Raw genomic sequence first — 19,207 nt, 5'->3', positions numbered from 1 at the left:
GTACAGATATATTCTTATCATGTTTCTTTTGATACAGGTTTTTAACATATTTTTTCTGCTTGGATTTATTAGTCTACAGCTAATTACAAAACAAAATAGTTTTTTAATAGAATTTATATTTTTTTTTTGTTTACTTTACCAAATAATACTCAATTTCATAAGAAATGTAGGTGTAAATGATGTGTGGAAGTAAAAGAATTACTCAGAATCAGATCATTTAATATTGAACAGATGGTTGGAGCCAGAAGTTATTAAAAAAATAAATAAATAAACTCACCTTGGAATCAAACTTTAATTTCTTTGAGCGTAGTCCTGTGACCTACACAACCTAAACACTCAAGCCTGTTTACAATAGTTATTGATGCTAAAAGAAAGAAAAAAGGCTGAAGGTTGGTGTTCTTCACATCAATCAATGCTAGTGTTGTGGATAAGCAACCTTCACCTCAGCCCATAAGCTATATTCCCAGCACTTACATTTTTACTTAAAAACGTATTACTCTTTAAATAAGTTTGGAGTAACAAATGTAAGTTAAAATTTTTAAACTGTCTGGAACTGGTGGTGTACATGAAGTCCTAAAATGCAGGATACCATTGCTTTGTGGCAATGTAAAAATTTTAATAAATAAAGTTAAACATGAACAAACTGAGAGATGAGGGTGACACAAAAATTGTGAAAAAGCAGATGACCCTAAAACACGTTATTATGCTGAGAATGATGAACTTAAACAAGGACAGCTATGGATGGTGGAAAACTTGAACCTGGTGTGACTGAGATGTGGAAAAACCTGAAAACAAATCATGACAAGAACCAAGAAAACAGAACTGAAATCAAACAAATCAAGCGAAACGACACAGTTCTCACAAAGAACAAAGTTACTGTAGGTTCCAGCATTTCCAGCATCCAGATAACAAGGCAACAAATGCATCAGTTATCCCAGGAAAATATGAAAGTCAGCTGTATTTATTTTTTTCTCACAATTTCCTTAAAGTCACACTCCAATTATCTTTTGTAAAAGTGTTTACAGTGGTCTTTTAAAGTGTGACAATTTTATTTATTTTGAAAAACATTACCAGTAGTGTTTTAATTATGATGTTTTTAACCAAAATCCCACAGCCTAAATGTCTTAAAAAGTCACTATTCATGTTGATTTGAAGCCTCGTTTCCAAAATCCCCTCTGAGGGGGCGTGGCTTTTGGTGCTGAACTGAGTAGCCCCGCCCCTGATCCCCCAGTCTGATTATGATAGCTCTGTGTCTTGCTAGTGTAAATCTTCACCGCTGCTACATAAAAATGTCAAGCAGTATCAGTAATGTCCAGGCGTATCGTTTTGAGCTCAGACGAGGAAGTGAAGAGTTACTTGGACTAAACTTATTACAAAAGACTGCGGTCAAATGAGTCGCTGTTCACATTTCCGTGGTCACATCAAGAAACTCCGTGGAGCCTCGCAGAGATTTTCCAGCATTCGCAGTCCTGCTACCCTAAGGATTGTATGAAACTCACAAAAAATCCAGTGGCGGCTGATTTGACCACGGAAATACAAACAGCGGCTCATTTGACTGCAGTCAATGGGAAGATACCATCTTCTCTTCTCCAGCACCTGAGCTAGACATGCTAGCCGGACCAGATGAGGAGTTTTGCAAGTGTGCAACCTAGCTGTTGTGATGTAAAAACGGCTCTTTAATTCAAACAGAGCCTGTCTGCGACAGTTTGATTGACAGTGATTTAAAAGGAGAAATACTCTGAGATGCAAAAATCAAATGATTTTCAGTGGAGGGGGACTTTAATTATGAGTATCCCGTTTTTAGCCAAAATCAAAATCTGTGTCAGCTGCTAGGACATAGTTTCTGCAGAGAGGCAGTAATTCATTAGATTTTTGCTTCAGAGTTGTGGGGTTGACTGTTCATATGGAGTAAGCCCGCTTCTTCTTCCCGATACCCATCTGTCTGCACTTTCTCCTGCCAGGACCTCACAACCCCAAGCTAACATTACCGGTGCAACGTTAGCTTGATGGCACCATAAGTTTTGAGCTAGATGCCAGTTTGGACAATGAAAACAAACATGGATCTGTTGGTCAATAAGCGCCTGCATAGGAATGGATGGGAGTAGGGAGCTTGCAGCATGTCGTAGTAGCTTCTACATCACGTCTACAAATTTTTTCTAACAGGATTTTTGGAACTGCTCATGATCTACAATGATTTGAATAGGGAATACTCAAAAAAACAATTTTGTGCTGATTTTTCATATATATATATATATATCCTCAGTCATGAGAAAAATGCTACAAAAACAATGTTCATTGGAAATGGGCTTTAAAAAGTACATTTGTTTGCAGAAAACCTCACAGTTGGTAAATAAGAATATGTCTTTTTATGCTGATGACGCATAGAAGAGCTGAAAACCTGTATACAATGTATCTCAATACTTGCTGGGGGTGAACCCTTTAATGCACACAAACACACTTCTCAAGATTACAAGACTTAAAGTTCAGCTTTGTGGAACAAAGAGACTTTAAACAAGTCATTCATTAGATACCAGGAATATTCCTGTTGTGTGACCAAATCATCCTCTCCATCATAGTTGGTGGTTACTGTGGAAAGACACCTATGTTTCAGTGCAGACGCAATGGGTTACAATAATTAAGCAAATCTGCACCTTTAGATGAAAAACGTAAACGTTTGTTTTTGTGTTTTGTGCCAGTACTAAACGTGAAAGATTGGTGTCTAATTCAAGGTCAGTGAGGTCCATATCACGTCTGCTCTTGCTGATTGAAGGAAGTAGACGTTATTCTCATTTTAGCTTCCAAAGCAAGCAGGAGCTTGTAGCTGAAACATGATCTTTGTTTGTGATCTGACTCCTGGTGGCGAGACAGCACTGGTTTCTTACGTCCAAATCTCTCGTCAGATTTTGATCGTCACTTTCACATAGTTTTTGTTTCAACAATTTCAATATTTTTCACTATTTGTATTTATTCAATCATAACACCATCTTACATTTAAGAACATTCACCAAAAGCCTGATTGTACCAACTCCATGAAAGTTTCATCATGATAAATTAAAAAAACCTCTGTGATTTTATTCCTTCCGGGTTTTGTCACCAGTGCCTCTTTAATTTGATTTCAGCATGTAATCAGAAAAAAGTACTTTGTCCTTTATTCATCCCTACAGTGACCATCTAACTAATTTGCTAACTACAGTAGCACCATCTCCTCATGCCAGAACATCTTTAAATAACTCTATTAATCTAATCGTCCACTAATTGGTCAAGATAGCCTTTTCCCTGATGATTTTTATCGTAGTGTAATTAAAAAGGTCTGGAAAATGTGCTGAAATCACAGCGTCTTCTTAAAATGGCTTTGACTGACACTTTTTTGTGCTGCTATGTCTGTATATTACAGATAATCGCTCTTTCACTGTATTTGGCTTAAATAAAGCATATCATATCATAGAGAGCTGTTTTATGAGCCAAAGGTTCATTAAATAAAGCAATGACAAAATGCCAGTCACTGATAAATCTTTAATATAAAAATTGTACAAGAATTTTGATACAAATTACAAGAGGTATTTGGACAAAATATGAATAAAATTCCATTTACATCCCAAAACCCTTATGCATTTTATGCAAAAACCAAAGACAGTTATGATACAGAGACAAATACAAGAAAAGCTAAAAAGAAAAAAAAAAACAAAACAGTCTTTTAAAAAGTTTTTTTTTTCTTTTTTTTTTTTTTACTGTCCACATATGGGGAACACCTCCTTAAGTAACATACAGTATCGATGAGGCTTCCAAATTACCCTTTTGACAACAAAGTGACACAAGCTCCTTTGCTCTTTTGGTTCTTTGCAGTGCGATTTTGTAGCCATGCAACGTTGTTGAGTGCCAGCGCTATAGGATAGGCTTTTTAAAGACAAAAACGAATGCATTGGGACACACAAAAACACAAGAGATGGCAGAAATGTAAATTTACTATGTCTCACAACTAAATGCTTTAAGACTGCAAAACATATTTGAAAAAAGAATGGAAAACATTTTGAGAATTGTCATTTTTTTAAACACAAATTTTACATATTCCAGTTGAAATTTATGAGGGAACTTTCTTTAGACACAAACCGGCTTCTGTCTGCATATTTTAAATGGAAGAAAAGTACCTCAGTTTGAACTATAAGCTACATTGACTGCATGCAGTGTCGCCTCTCATCCTCATGGTACACTTCACTCATTCTGTGACAATGTGACAAGACGGAAATGGACAGCAATTAACCAGTGAGACATTCTTCCACCCCCTCTCCCTCTCAGTGGTTTAAACAAAACCAAACTGATGTTAAATGCTGCTTGGATCAAATATTTAAGATCTATGTTGTCCAAAAGCGCATTTCATATGCAGCAGAATGAATTTTAACCTGGAGAATTTAAAAACATTAAACCCAGTAAAGGCTCCTTATAAGGATTAGGGATGTCTGTCGTCATTTCTTGGAGGGTGTCAGGAGTGCAAATGTCTGCATGTGGCCTCATCGTTCTGCATAAGACAGTTGCAAGGATTCTGGTCACCTTCCCCCCTCACAAACCAGCGAAACACTTTTTTTTGTTTTTTAAGTAATACTTGTTTCCTTTTAAAGCTTTAATTTCTGCTCATATAAAGATTAACTTTAGTTGGTGGAATTAGTTTAAATTGAATACGCCTTCAATTGAAAAAAAAACATATTTCTGTTCTAAAGTAAAATGTATTTCTGGAAGATTGTTGATAGATTTATATTCAAATTTCTGTTCTTTTACCCGCTCTTTTTGAAAAACGTATTCAAAACTTATCTTTATTAATTCTGACATCAGTTATTTTTTGTTTGCTTTGTCTTCTTATCATTATAATTATGTAAAAGGACATAACAATTGTGTGTACTATAACAATTACTGAGAACAGACACAATAAATTGCTATTATTTTACTTTCTAAACAGCAGATTTTTTTAATTAACTGACATCTTTTCCTTAAAATTGTAACTTGACAGCAAAGGGCAACTGAAAAGTAATCACATTACATACTTTTAACTATATTAAACTTGCATGCATTTTTTGCATTAAGATCAAATATGCAGAGTTTGGTGCATGTAATCACATGGACAGTTAACAGATAAAATATGAGAGAAAATGGTTTATTTGGTTTTTCCAAAATTATCAAATTATCTGTGGCCAAATCAGTATATTCCTGGTTCGTGTGCCTCACTGCTGCTTTCATGCAGACACCCTTTTGCCCACAAGTTTGGGAAACTTGGTGTCTAAAATGACCTAATTTACAGAATTAAGTACTTCTCAAAATTATATATATATATATATAATATATATATATATATATATAATTGTGTCATCTTTTTGTAACACAAATGGGTTTTCTGCTGTAAATGAAGATTTTTTGTATCTTCTCATTGAGCAAAAGGCCTTATTTTGTGTGCAAATGTTTTGTTTCAGTAAACTAAATGAGCAGAAATGAGTGATCTCGGGTTTGTTGTCCTGAGCTTGCTCCTCTGTTGTCTGCTAGAGAGGCAGCTGTCAGCAGGGTTTCCGCAGTACCACTTTTTTTTTCCTGCGCCAGAATAGGGACCTGAGGGAGCGAATGAGTGAATGAGGCGGCGAGCGGCTCTGTGAAACCCACTCCAGGGAGAAGGCTGGGGTTCCTGTACTCAATTTTCCCTTCACTTGGGATAAACAGGCAATTACCCATCCTTTTTTTTTTTTCAATGCCATGGCCGTCTGCTGAACTTAAGCATACAGTATTAGTGTGTGTCCCCGTAGGATCCGCGCTGTGGCGCGTGGACTCGGCAAGGGAGTAGCGGGTGGAAGAAACGAATGAGGCAGCTGTTAAATGACTGAGCTCTGACAGACAAAAAGGAAAACACAGGCAAAAGGAAGGATGCGAATTAAATTACAATCTTCCCTGCAGGAGAATAAGCACACATAGAAAATGAATTGATTCCAACCTAATTGACTGAGTGAAATTAAATTGTTCACAGCGCGCCGCGGCTTTCCTTTCTTTCTTTTCTTCTACTGTCAGTGTCACAGTCCTGTCAGCACCCTTGACGCCTGGCAGTGTAACGATGTGACATGTGAGTTATTAGACAGAAGAAGCTGGGATGGCGGGACGCCTCCAGGTAACAGAGAAGCAGCACATTTTTAATGATTGTTCCTGTCATCCTTTCCTCCCTAGTCAGCCCTCCGCCTCCGCAACCTTTCCATCAGCTTCAGCCCTCGCTGTCCTGCCCTCTCATCTCTAAAAAGACAACTAAGAAACCGCATGTGTTTCGAGTTTGTGTATTTAAAAAACATTTAATAAAATAGGTCATGTCTTTACAGCATTATGACTAAAGTTTGAACTGGGAAAAATGAAACATAAATGGAAGGTGAATACTATACAGCACACCGCATAACACTGCATATGTTCCCGCTGCGGGTAGCACCAGTTGAGGAAGATATCTCCTTTTGAAGTAGCACATGGCGAATACACTGATAAACAAGTCCAACTGATTAACAATTGTCTTTTTACAATATTATTGTTCACTGGACAAAACATCTCAATGAAGATATAATCCCCCTCTAATAAATACCCTTTCCCTTGGCTAGTTTGTCCAATAATTTGAAATATTTGTACCATGAGTCAGCAATTGGCACGTTAAAAAAAAGAGAGATGAAAAATGGCAAACCTTTAATAGAGCGTGTCTCAACGGCGGCACTCAGCAATGCTAACTTCCAGCAACTTTTCACAGCAAAAGTTTTAAGACTCAAGTGAGTGAGATTGACCGAAATGGGCGTGATGACCCTATCGCTACGTCCCACTGAAAGAGCTTTATTTTAAACACTCATGTTTTGGTCACAGTTGAAGGATTTTTTTTTTTTGTTCCTTTCTCTTTATAGTCACATACGTAAGTTGAAGCACAATTTTCAGCAATGGTGACTTTATTTTGTTAAATTCCCTGTTTGTGAAACAGCAGTTAGACTGACCTGTCTGGGATCAAAATTATTCACACCAAATTTTCAAAGATTTTTAAAGCTACGTACACACCGGGCATGTGTGGCAGTTCAAGAATGCACTGGACGGTGTTTACACTGAACTGACTACCCCAAACTAGCGCATCTACTCAAAGCTGGAAAAGGCTTAGAGTAACATTTTGAAGCGATGCAAATCTCGCTCCGGGCTTTTTCTTTCATAGCTCTATTCTGATATATGAAAGACTTGGTGTCATATAATTCCAACTGGGGTAAACTGCTGTTAATTTCTCCTTCATGATCAAATATCAAATGGTCGTTATGTCTGTGTGTTGAAAATGACGCCAGATATACGTCACTACCAAATTCGAATTCCTGATTGGCCAAAGTTCAACTGGTTTAACTTTTACCACACATTCAATTGCAGCCCATTTTTTTACATAGAGCCCGGAAACAGACTTAATAACAGTCAATGCTTGAATGCAAGAAATTTGAATCCCAAAACGCATATATGCTCGCGTTTGCATACATTCTCCTCCTACCCCTACAACTTCTCCCTACCCCTCCAATTGGAGGAGCATTTGACGTGGTAGAGTTGTCCGAAATAGTTCTTGTCAGGGCTAACCCTCACTGTGGAGAGATGCAGAGCCCTCCGCCACGTGGATGAACCCCATTTCTTCACGTGGGTGTACTCGAAAGCACAGAAGTTTACATATAAATGTAAGTAATGACTTTTAATGTTAGAAAACCGATTTTATGTATTTTCCCAAAAGTTGGCATCTCTGCGCTTACGTAGCTAACCAGTGACTTTTGATGACATCATCGAGTGGGAGTGACGTCCAAATTTGAGTCTTATCATTGAAAGCGGAAGCCAAAACGCACATTTCCGAACCTGGTGTAAACGTAGCTTAAGAGTCATGGGGAAGATTTAATCACTTAAGTACTTTATGTCTTGATGCTGTGTTTAAAATTATGCACGTGCAAAAAGAAAAAAAAAAAAAAAAGAAAAACTGGCACAAATATCTTAAAGGCAGTGTCACCTCCCTTGGCACTGTAGCCACCAATGACCTTGAGAAACACCCAAATTTACCATCGCAAAAGTCCTCTTTATAATAATATTACACATCCCCTTTTATAGATGCAAAGTGCAAAAAACTGAATTGGTATACTTAAGCTCATAAACATAACAGACACAAAAAAAAATTCTATAGAAATACAGAGAATGATATCAGTGTTGGAGCCTAAAAAAGCATGCCGGCAAACTCTGAATATTTAACAAGCACTTAAAACAAGTCACATGATATTCTTTTTTTCCCCATAGGACTCAGTTTTAAACTCTTTGTTGAAGCGAACATAAATGAGTCAAGCTTTTTAAGATGCTACCTCTTTCTTGCCTACAGCTGAAGTATTGTACTTGGCTGTAACATAAAAACCATAAGGAGAGAAAAAAGAAGCCAACAACCATCAACACAACTCTCACAACGAAAGCCTCTTGGGACAATATTTACATATGGAGCTGTCATGCTTTTGTAAGGGGTTCGTTTAAAAGGTATAATTACACAAATACAACAAGAAAGTTTTCTTTTTTTTTCAATACTATAGTTTCTGCAGGCAAACTCACAAATGAGAGTTTGAGTGGGTTCTTTGGAGATGGACGTACACAGAAAGGTAGAAAAGAACAGGTAAAGGGGGCCTATGATGTAAAACATTTTTTAATACAAAGCATACTCCATGCCTATGAATGTCATCCTTTTCTTCCAGATAAGGAAAAGTCAACGCACGCAATGATAAACTGCATTTAGAGTTAAATAACTTTATAAATGGAGATAGAAATGTCTTGACTTACAAAGTAGAGCAAGGAAGAATACAGGCATGTTGCTTGGATTTGATGGTCCTGTGCCGAAACTAATAGCTAATTAAAGGAGAAATAAAGATGAAGGATGAGGGGATGAGTGGGCAGACTGACAGGAGGGTTGAGTTGCAAGTCGTTTTTCAGTCTACTATTGTAGAGAAGGGCATGTTTTTATGGAGGTTGGGGTTTTGAGAATGTCTGTTCCGGCTGCGCACAGAGCTGAACACCATGTTGCAACCTGGGATTTTGCACTTGTGCATCTCGCGCAGGTGCACAGTCTTGTAGTGCACTCGCAGGGTCCCTTTGTTGCTGTACATTTTGTGGCAGATGTTACAGAGGATCCCACCACTGCTGCCATTACTTGCCCCCGTGGATGAAAGGAGGAATGGCGAGGAAGGATCCAAACCCTCACCTCGTCCTTCTCTTACTTCTCCGGTTTCATCCTGATGTCCCCCTTCGCCCCGCTCCTCGGCCCGCTGGGAGTAGTCCTCGCCATCGCTGTTGCCCTCCTCTTCCTCTTCTTCTATTTCTTCCTCAAGGTCATCTAACAGGATGCCCTCATCGCTGCCCTCTTCTGACTCGTGTGAGGAGTGGACGCTGCTGCTAGATTGAACACTGGATGTGGTGCTCAGGTCCAACACCATGTAATCATCTGGCTGGACCTGCAAGAAGCCATTGGCGTGGTGGCTTTTCAGTTCTTGGTGTAGAGAATGGTGAGGGTATTCGTTGCTCATAAGGGAATGGCCATTGTGGGGCAGACCGGGGAACCGAAGGCCGGCGGCTCCGATGCCAAGTCTGGTCAAGGGGTCCAAGCCTGTATGATGCCCAGCGTAGATCTTGGCCAGCAGCTCAGCTTGCAGGTCCTTGGGCAGTGGCGTGAGTCGGGGGTCCAAGACAATGTCATCCAGTTCTTTGGTCAGCAGTTTTCGGTGCAGGTTGATGTTGGAGCTGTGCCTAATTTGAGAAGACAATCAATACAAGATACTTAGATGACTTCATAGACACCATCAACATTTAAAAACATTTTGTTTTTCTTTATATCAGGTAATTTTTAATATTATTTCAGATACAATGAAAATCACATCAAAAAGAGACATCCGTCCTGCAGCTTTCCTCTGAGAAAGTACAAAAATGTAGCAATGAGACAGAGCATCCTGCTAGTGTTTACCTCTGTCAGCATGTCTGCTCTGCACAGCACTCAAATCCAATAGACCGACTCAATTAAATACTCCACCATATTGAATGGGAGTTTATCAATTGATTCGAGCAGTGGTAATGTGATAATCGAGGGGAACTGGATAGCATATTAGCACTAGGCCCTGACAGCGTTCTCGCATTCATTCTCTATTGGAGGTGGCTTAATCGAGCACCTCAATGAACACGTCTTTATGCAGCACTGGATTCCATTAAGACAGAGATTTTGTCCAAACACAAGGAAAGCTGTATCACACAAGGTGTCACGGCCCAAGGACAAAGTCAGCCACCAAAGCCATGCTCAAGCCAGAACACATTCAGTTAGCACACGCAGCCATGCTAAAGGTGCAAGGTGAAATGGGCTTAAATTGTAGATCATTACCTTTTTACCACAATTGTGATTTTAAAAAATGGGGGGTGTACACTTCACATGACACAATAAAACAGCACAAAAAAAGCAACCAATGACCATTGTCAAGTACAACAAACACAAGGCCTACTCCTCTCCCATTGATTCTTCAGATCAGGTGACAACAATGTGCAAACACTAAGAGCCTTTAATATGAAGGGTTTCCATGCAGGGAGGGCACATGTGTGTAAAGCAAACCAAATTACCAAAAAGTAAAAATAAAAAAGTCATCCTTATCAGGATGGGCAAAAAAAATGGAGTCACAATGGATTGTAGAGCTTACCAGCAGTGGCAGGGTTGATGCAGTCAAAAAGGGTCCCTTTCCTTTAATTATTTACTTCCCTATCCGACATTGTCCTGCAAGAGGTAGAAATACATTCATTTGAGGGACCCTTTTCTGTGAACCAAGCAACCAGGAGCCCGTCCACTCGAGCATCGTCAGCATTGTTGGGAGGGAGCGTAAAAAAAACTGTGCTTGTGCTTGATTATTTCGTACAGTAGGAATTGAAAAAAAAAAACCTAATTGTTTCTAATTTTTCACCTTTAACTTGTGAACTAAATTTGTTACTGATTTATTGTCAGTGGCGCACCATTTTTGTTTTTCGAATCTGTGTGAGTGCACAGTTCTAAAATCCGAAAAAATTGTGTTCCTGACAAAAAAAGCACAGTTTCTAAGGAAACAGAGATTTGGTGGGTTAAGGTCTGGATGCTGTCGATGATGCTCAGGTAGGCAGGTCCATAGTAACATGTCTCCAACTGTAAAACAACACCTTCTCACTGCTAATAAGCTCTAAAATAACAATGTCTACCTACTAAAGTCAAACAAGCTAAATAACATGCAGTAAGTAGAACCCATTTTAAAAATATGTCGCTCCAAATTTGTAACATAAAAAAAAAACTATTGTTGCAAAATAAAACAATAAAATTGGTTAAAATGTTGCACCTTTTAGACCTTTATATCAAAAGGAAGAAACGTATTTATGGTCATTATAATAAAAAACTGATATTCAGCCTCTGTGTTGGCGGCGCTTCCTTTCCCAGAACAATCAAAATAAGTTAACTGTATTCAAACACAGAGGACATAATGCCCTCGTCCTTTCATTTATCAGATTTAGACTTTCTGCCCCGTTTTTCACTCCCTTCTATCCCTCCACCTCTATCACTCCTCTTCAGTATGCTATTCAAGCGTGTTCTGTCTTTTCAACCCCCCCTTTCTCAACAGTGCCTCCCTGTTGGCCAGTAATGTGGCTGGCAAACTAATTTGACAGCCTCATCTTCGTCCAAAAGATGGGGGAGGCCTCCAGAGAGGCCATTTTTGACTGTGCAGAGGAGGCAGAGTGAGAGTGTGCCTGTCCCAACTGGCGTTAATCATCTTTAGGCTCATCTGATGGCCCTTGCCCTTGCTTTTGTGTCGGTGTGAATGTGTACGTATATATATCCACACCTGTGTATGTCATCTAAATGACTCATAATGTGTAAATGAGACAGAGGGGCTAGCTGAATCAGACTGACACCAGAGGTTCTTTGTCTTTCCTGTCATTTCGGGTGGGTTATGAGGTTTTGGGTGTGTGTGGGAGGACAGGAATTTTACTAACATTTATCATTCTTTTACCTATTTTGCATCATTTTGGCCTTTTAGGAATGCAAATTTCAAATTATTAAGGAATAAAAAAAAAAAGAAAAAAGCTGTGATTCAAAATTATTTGCAGTCCTGTTTCAATTTTTTGCTTTTAAAGCATTTTAATTGGGGTCATTTTTGACTATTTAAATATTAATTTGTTTAATTGTATTCCATGCAACGTGAAACACTTTGTTAAGCAGTAAAAATGGAGGTTCTTGTCCGTGTTTTTCCTTTTGCGCTTATGTTAAATAAATGTTTTCCATCGCCTTCTCTATAAGAGCAGCATGTCCTTTGTTTATACGAATTAAAACACCACAGAGCTGGCTGCGTAGCAGAGGAGTCGGGCCCACATGGCGTGAGGGGATCAAGGGAAAAGGAGGAAGACGGAGAAAGGAAGGAGAGGGGAGGAAAGAGACTCTCTGACATAATTAACCTTCATTCTCTCCCTCTGCAGTGGCCCATGCAGGGACCACGGACTTTGCGCGCCCGCATCCAGGGAATTTGAGAATAGCAAGGCCACCTGCTTACAGTGGCAGCAAAGACATAACCCACTGGGGTGAAGGTTAAAGCAAAAGTTGGACCGGATAGTAAACATATGATAAACAAGGAAAGTTTTGTTGCAGTAAAGAATTATAAAGCAGACTAATAATAGTGATGAATAGTGGTGTACACCTCTCTGGTAGTTTATCATGCAGCCTCTTCATCGCTCCCAAAATAAATATGCAATTATTTACCACTGTGCAAGAAGTCAGCCAGGAGGCTTAGGGAAACCACTTCACTGTACACAGTAAAACACACACACTTAAACTGCTCTCTGTTTTATACTGAAAAGTACTCACATTACATGCCTGCTTCAGGGCAAAGAAAATTATCTGTTTTTGTATAAGTGTGTGCGGTCTGTGTAAATGTTCGGATATGGAAGGAATTTAGGGGTATTCGCACAAAATATGTTCCTGCGGAGCTATCAGCAACTGGTTGTTTTCTTCCTAAGATCAATCCAACCCTCCTCTGAAGGCTTTGATGCTTTCTGATATCAGGTCTTTGGCTTTTTGCCTTCTTCCAGATAAGTAGAGGACATTCCTGATTCGTGATAGATAGCAGCAGGCAATTAATCAAAATAAAATGGCTTAAAACTCTATTATTTAAGAAAAAATTAGTTATTAAGTTTATTTTCATCTGCTTTTATTGTTTTAGACCTCAGTATTTGCATGCATGAACATCATAGTCAACAAATCTAATCAAGAGAAAGAATATATCAAGTTTACAAGCAACATTTTTAATTTTGTTCAATTATCCTTGCAGTTTCCCCAACAAATGCACAGAAAAAAAAACACACACAACAATATGTTGTAATTTTGTTTGCATTAATTGCACTTAAATGCTTATTAAGTCATTAGGGGATTACACAGAGACAGATTTGATGGGTACTGAGTCATCTGGAAGCCACAGGATTCTCCTGCTCTGCATGATTCCACTTTCTGTTGTTTTGCTCCCTGTTTGAACCTGCAGGGCAGTAATATGTCCCATATGCTGTAGGGAAATGTAGGTGAAAAGAAACTGTTAACGCATCTTTGCAAAACTGACTCAAAAACACATTTGGAAAATTTTGTTTTTTTTATTACTTCAATATGCTTATGTGTTTTTCTGGAGTTCAGTTTTTTTTTTTACTTTTTTTTTTTTTAAATATTGGGGTGCACATGTTGCGGGGCAGAGACTATAGCCTTACCTCAAGCATTAACGATTCTTTAAGCCTAGATGGGACCTAACGCACTCAGTGGTGACATTAAGTTGCAGAGAGGCAACACATGCTATAACACTTCTACAATTTTTGCTGTTGTCTGCAAAGCTGTGTTAGGTGAGCAGCAGGGTTTCACATTTACGGACGCAAACCTTCCTGCTCCGCACCTCCTGTTACACTCTCATATCCACCATAATAGAGTCTGAGAATCACCAGCTCCATTTACGTGCGGCTAATGAAAAAACAGTGCCAGGAACAGAAGCCACAAAAATAGCAAATGTAATAAAAGGCTTAGTGAAGAAAATTATGAGCAAGTTTGGGTGCAGGAAGGTAGTTGAAGAAACCAGGTAATGTGCAGAAAAGAAAGAAAAAAAAAAAGGCCCTACATAGAAAATTCACTTGTTATGGAAAAAAAAAAACACCGGTAAAAGAAGAAAACTTTTCTTTTTTTCACTCCAAATCTTTAGGATTCTTTACTACCTCTGGGCACTTATAGAATGCTTCACCTCCAGCATGAGTTGTGTCATCCACATCCTGTCAGTGCGGCTCCAGCCAGTGTGTTTGGAACTGATATGTGCTAACAAGCCCAGGTGAATGAGGTTAGCTTCACCTCCTAATGCGCTAATAAATGCAGCGGTTTGACAAACCGCTTTCGATGTTAATATATGCGCCTTCACCTTCCTGTGACAAGGTGAGGTAGTGAGAGCAGGTAAACAAGACGCCGCAGCTGGAGGGGTGACGTACACAGACGGTTTTCGGCTACATGTGTATGTGTTCCAGCTCATGCCACTCAACTCTTTTCAACTTGAACTGAAATTAGAGCAGATGTCCTTGAATCTATTTTTGGTTTTGAATTAACTAACAGATGTTAAGTGATAGTCTATTAAGAGATCTTTAAAAAGGAAACCAAAAGTAAGAAAGTTCTGATTTAACTGTTCTTTAGAATTTGTACAAATCTTTTAAAACTACCAGGAAAACTAGCAAAGCCTTAAAAAAACACTGTTTAAAAGCCTAAAAAATTGCATATTTGTATAATCAAACCACATTTTACAAGTAATGAGACAGAAATGCTAAATTAAACGTAGAACTGACCTGTCACGGCTCCGTCGGGAGGGAAAAGCAGCGTTGCAGCCAGCCACAGTGCACACGTGCATCTCTTTGAGGTGCACATTCTTGTAGTGCAGTTTCATACTGTAGGAGCTCTTGAAGCTCTTCTTGCACACATAGCAGATCTTGGGATCAGGACTTGAACACGGATCCCCTTCCGGTGATTGGGAAGAAGGGAACTTGGGGGGACTGGCACCGTATCCTATCGAGGAGATATGGTGCCAGCTCTCATGCAGGGCAGCCATGCTCGCTGCGGCAGCCGCTGCTGCTGCCATGCCTCCATTGTAGAGGCCGTATTGGCTCATGCAGAACATGTCGTACGATGGATCGTTGAGTTCTTCTTTAATTTTGATGGGGGGATGGAGAGGGGAGGGCGAGGAATGGCCATTTCCTTCGACTTCTTTTCTCATGTGGGTTTCATGGCCACTTTCATTGTCCTGCTCCTTGTCCTGGCCCCTTCCACCCCTGTTGTGCTTTTGCTCTTCATCTGCATCCATGAGCTCATCCCTGTAGAACATCTTTGAATCAGAGGTTTCTGACTCGTTTTCAAAGTCTCTCTCATTGTCTTGATCCTCTGATGTGAAGCTGTCCATACACCGTAGCTCAGAAGCACCGCCCCTGCTGTCACTGCCAGTCCCTTCTCTGCATTCCTCTTCACTCTGCCTCATGATTCCTCTGAGAGCTAGGCCTGGGCTCATCTCATCCTGGGAGGGAGAATGCTGCCCACTGCCCCCACTTTGGTGTCCTGTGCCACTTCCGTTGTTGTTTTTGTTATTGCAGTTTCCATTGATTTTGATGTTGTTGTGCAGAAGAGATGTGTGTTGATGATTGAGGTTATGATGTATACTATTATCGTCATCTTCATCTTTGTCCTCATATTCATCCGCAACATCAATCACTTCTTTTTCAATCTTAACTGGCATGCTGGATTTACGAGGTTTCTTTTTGGGTGTGGGGTCACTGTTTATACTGAGGTCTTGACTGGCATTGGAGGTGGCTAGACGGTGTGACACAGGACCCGATTCGGACATGTGTACGTTATTGTGGGATGCAACCGATGCTGCAGCAAGTAACTGCTGTTGCTGGTCCATCAAGGCGGTGCTATTGGTAGTGGTGGGCATGATGGGACTGGTTGGCAGTGACACTGGGGAACTGACGAGGTCTGCTGGGGACACTAGAGTTCGATAAAATGGGGGCACCGGTTGAACTGGCTGAACCGACTTAAGGGAAGGGAATACCAGTTGACTTGGAAGAGGGGACTGAAGCAAAGGGTCTACTGGTGGAGTAGTGAAACCCAGTGGTGGCCTCCCGGGGCTGGTAAGTGTAAAGCCACCATTCTTGCTGCTTGAGATGACAGATGTACCAGTGGTCGAGTTGGCACGGATAAGGTCTTTGTCCCGGTTATTGCGCAACATGGGCATGTGCAACCGTGGATTAGGATTGGCACTGTGTCGGTTGCGGCTGCGCAAAGAACTGAAGACCATATTGCATCCTTCAATGGTGCAACGGTGTTTAATTTTCAAGTGTACGGCATTATAGTGTATCTTCAATGTGCCTTTGTCATAAAAGGTTTTTCCACAGGAGTTGCAGCACACGCGACCCTTTCGTGAGGTGGTTCCCATGCGGCGCATACGGTGGTGCATCTTGGAGGAAAACGTCGAGTGCGAGATAGATTTGGAGGGTTCGTCTTTTACAAATTGGTGATGAACCTGGTGGTCACTCAGGTTGTTGAGTTGTTGAGGTTGACTTTGGGATTGCTGTTGACCCTGCTGTTGTTGCTGAAGCTGTGTTTGCTGTTGTTGCTGAGCTTGCTGAAGGGAAGGGGAAGGAGAAATTGGTGATCCACAGTTGCTGGGTTCTTTCTTGGGTTCTGTGTTATTGTTCATGGCTCCTAAAACCCCTCGACTAGGGCTCTGACCAGTGCGGAACGGTGATAGAGACACCTCTGACTCACTGGTCTCCACTTGTTCTCCTTGATTTGAAAGGCTGGGCTCCCGGAGCCGCATGGAAGACTGCTCCAGAGAGAGCCCGTTTGGAGGCAAACCAAGCATTGGAGCAGAGACTGGGTTAATATACTGGAATGGCAGAAGGAATGCTAAACTGTTAGGGATATTTTCAAAGTGGTGAATGCTTGAAGGGCTACTATTTTCCATATGTATTGAGGAGAGCCCTGGGCTGCGTGTCCTGTTATTACTTTCAATGAATGTCCTGATTCCAGAGTCTGTCTTGGACGAGGGGACTGTAACGGCCTGACCTTCTTTCTCCTGGATGGCCATCAGTTCTACGATGGACTTGGTCTCACCAAAGCGCAGGAACTGCTGCAGGGTGATAATCTCCTCTTCTCTGGACATGATAGTCCAGCGATCCAGTACCTTGCCTGCTGCATCCTACACGCCCAAAAAAGACAGAAAAATACAAATATTTAAAGATTCTGAATTATATCAATGTTCAAAGAACATGGAACAGGTTAATTATAAAGATGCTTCAATAAGACAAAATTATCTGAGTTTTATTGCAAAATAATTCCTCCTTGCCATTCCATTTTTGTCAGGAACCTATCCAAATGGAGGAAAAAAAATATATAGTAATAATGTTAAAGAAACTTATGATATGGGGCATTTGTCAGGAAAAAAAGAGGGGAATTTACAAGTGAAACATGAAGATGCTGTGTAAATACTATGGCTCACATACAGGCTCCTTGGAGACCAGTAACAAGTGGAATCAAGGGAGTAATAGAAGCGATGACAATTAGTCATACTGAAATGGTAACATTTCTTATGTGCTCCTAGCTGCTGGCGCCTATAAAAGATAAATGGCAATACTGGTGAGTAGAAAGCTGTAAAAACCAACATCACAAAGCACAAAGGGCCCTGTGAGGAGAAAACAGAAGATAAATGTTTAAAGAGAGACAGCAAAAAAAGAGATCGTATGGGAGAGACACAGAGGAAGAAACAGAGAAAATAAAAGTGAGAGTGGTTTCATATCATGCCCTCAGATATACTGGAGAAACAGATTCTTCTGAGACGAAACATCAATAGTCACTGGGGTATTTTGTTGTTAAATATACATTAAAAAACATTTTACACTTTCATTCTGTGTGCGCTCTGGAGTTTTAGCCTGGAGGTATGACTTTAAATTCTAGCCTGGGCACTATTATTCACACTGCATGGCCATCTGGGCATTAGTACTTCCATTTGATTAAACTGAAAGAAAAAAAATGAAAGCAAATTAAAAAGTGAATCTTTAAATAGTTCCACTACCAGAAGATTTCTTAAGAAATTGTGTTTCTAAGAAGTGAGGCCGTCTTGCATTATCCACACACAAAGAGGACCAAATTGCGCTACACAGTTGAACACAATAAGGTATCCAGTTCAGCTTTGAAAATCTTTAAATGCAGTATTTAGTCTTTGAATAAAAAGAGGAGTATATTTGCAAAGTTCAAAAGTTCTTTTGTTTTAAAAATGTCTGGAGATTCATGTTCAGATTAAGTATAACATAATTTACATTTTTTTCTATCTACTTGCCATCAGTTTCACTTTAATGTTTAAAGACAGTCATTTGTGAATGATCTACCCTGCTAACAATAAAGCAAATGTTGATTAACTCTAAAAATATATGCTATATATATGTTTTTTATTTTATATATATATATCTTTAAATGTGTATAAAAACCGTATATACAAATTAATGCAATGAAACCAAGACTAAATTATTCAAGTGCCTTTATCACAATATATTTTCTAGTTTAACTATTTTTGCATCAACATTTTTACTCCTTAAATAAAACAAAAGATATTGAGCAATTTATTTGGAATTTGTGTGCCTAAGCCCCTCCGACAGACTGGTGACCTGTCCAGGGTGAACCCCGCATGCCCCCAACAGTGACCCCAAAAGGGATACAGTGAGCTAAGATGATGGATGGTGTGTCTAAGTACTTCCTTAGTGGTAAATTCACTTTTAAAGGTAAAGATGCACTTAAACTGCGTCATTTTTTTGGTGAAATGATTACATAAAAACACAAAGATGAAGGCCAACCTGTCATCAATTAATAAAATACTTGTACTCTTTATTTTCTGGCATGGGTGATCCTAATTTGTCACTTTTCCCTATTAAAAAAACATCAATTCACATAAAAAACGATGATACAGTCAAATATAAAAGGCATAAATTATGCTAAAATACATATCTAATAAGTGTTGACACACACCTCAAGGCAAACACATGCCACTATGATCTTTACTGCTATAAGTCTTGCAACTCCACTCCCCTGCATTAGCCTAGTGATGCTGCTAAAGAAACAAATATGCCATTGGAAGCA

General features: G+C 39.6%; 1 protein-coding gene and 1 long non-coding RNA gene across 3 annotated transcripts in view; one reads left to right on the top strand and one right to left on the bottom strand.

Moving 5' to 3' along the window:
* The window catches only part of LOC112157151, an 82,724-nt gene that overhangs the window by 39,163 nt on the left and 24,354 nt on the right, over window positions 1-19,207 (top strand). The gene's annotated exons all lie outside the window — the stretch shown is intronic.
* The window catches only part of bnc2 (basonuclin 2), a gene marked incomplete at its 5' end in the record, with an annotated part of 88,355 nt that continues 72,641 nt past the window's right edge, over window positions 3,494-19,207 (bottom strand). The window contains 2 exon segments of the mRNA XM_024289729.1: window positions 3,494-9,774; window positions 14,875-17,276. Of these exon segments, the coding sequence (XP_024145497.1) occupies window positions 8,961-9,774; window positions 14,875-17,276 (3,216 nt within the window).

The sequence above is a fragment of the Oryzias melastigma genome, linkage group LG1 (genome assembly GCF_002922805.2).
Source record: "Oryzias melastigma strain HK-1 linkage group LG1, ASM292280v2, whole genome shotgun sequence".
In the NCBI taxonomy this organism is placed as follows: domain Eukaryota; kingdom Metazoa; phylum Chordata; class Actinopteri; order Beloniformes; family Adrianichthyidae; genus Oryzias; species Oryzias melastigma.
The sequence above is the reverse complement of the archived record's forward strand: the minus strand, read 5'-3'. Positions and strand labels throughout refer to the sequence as shown.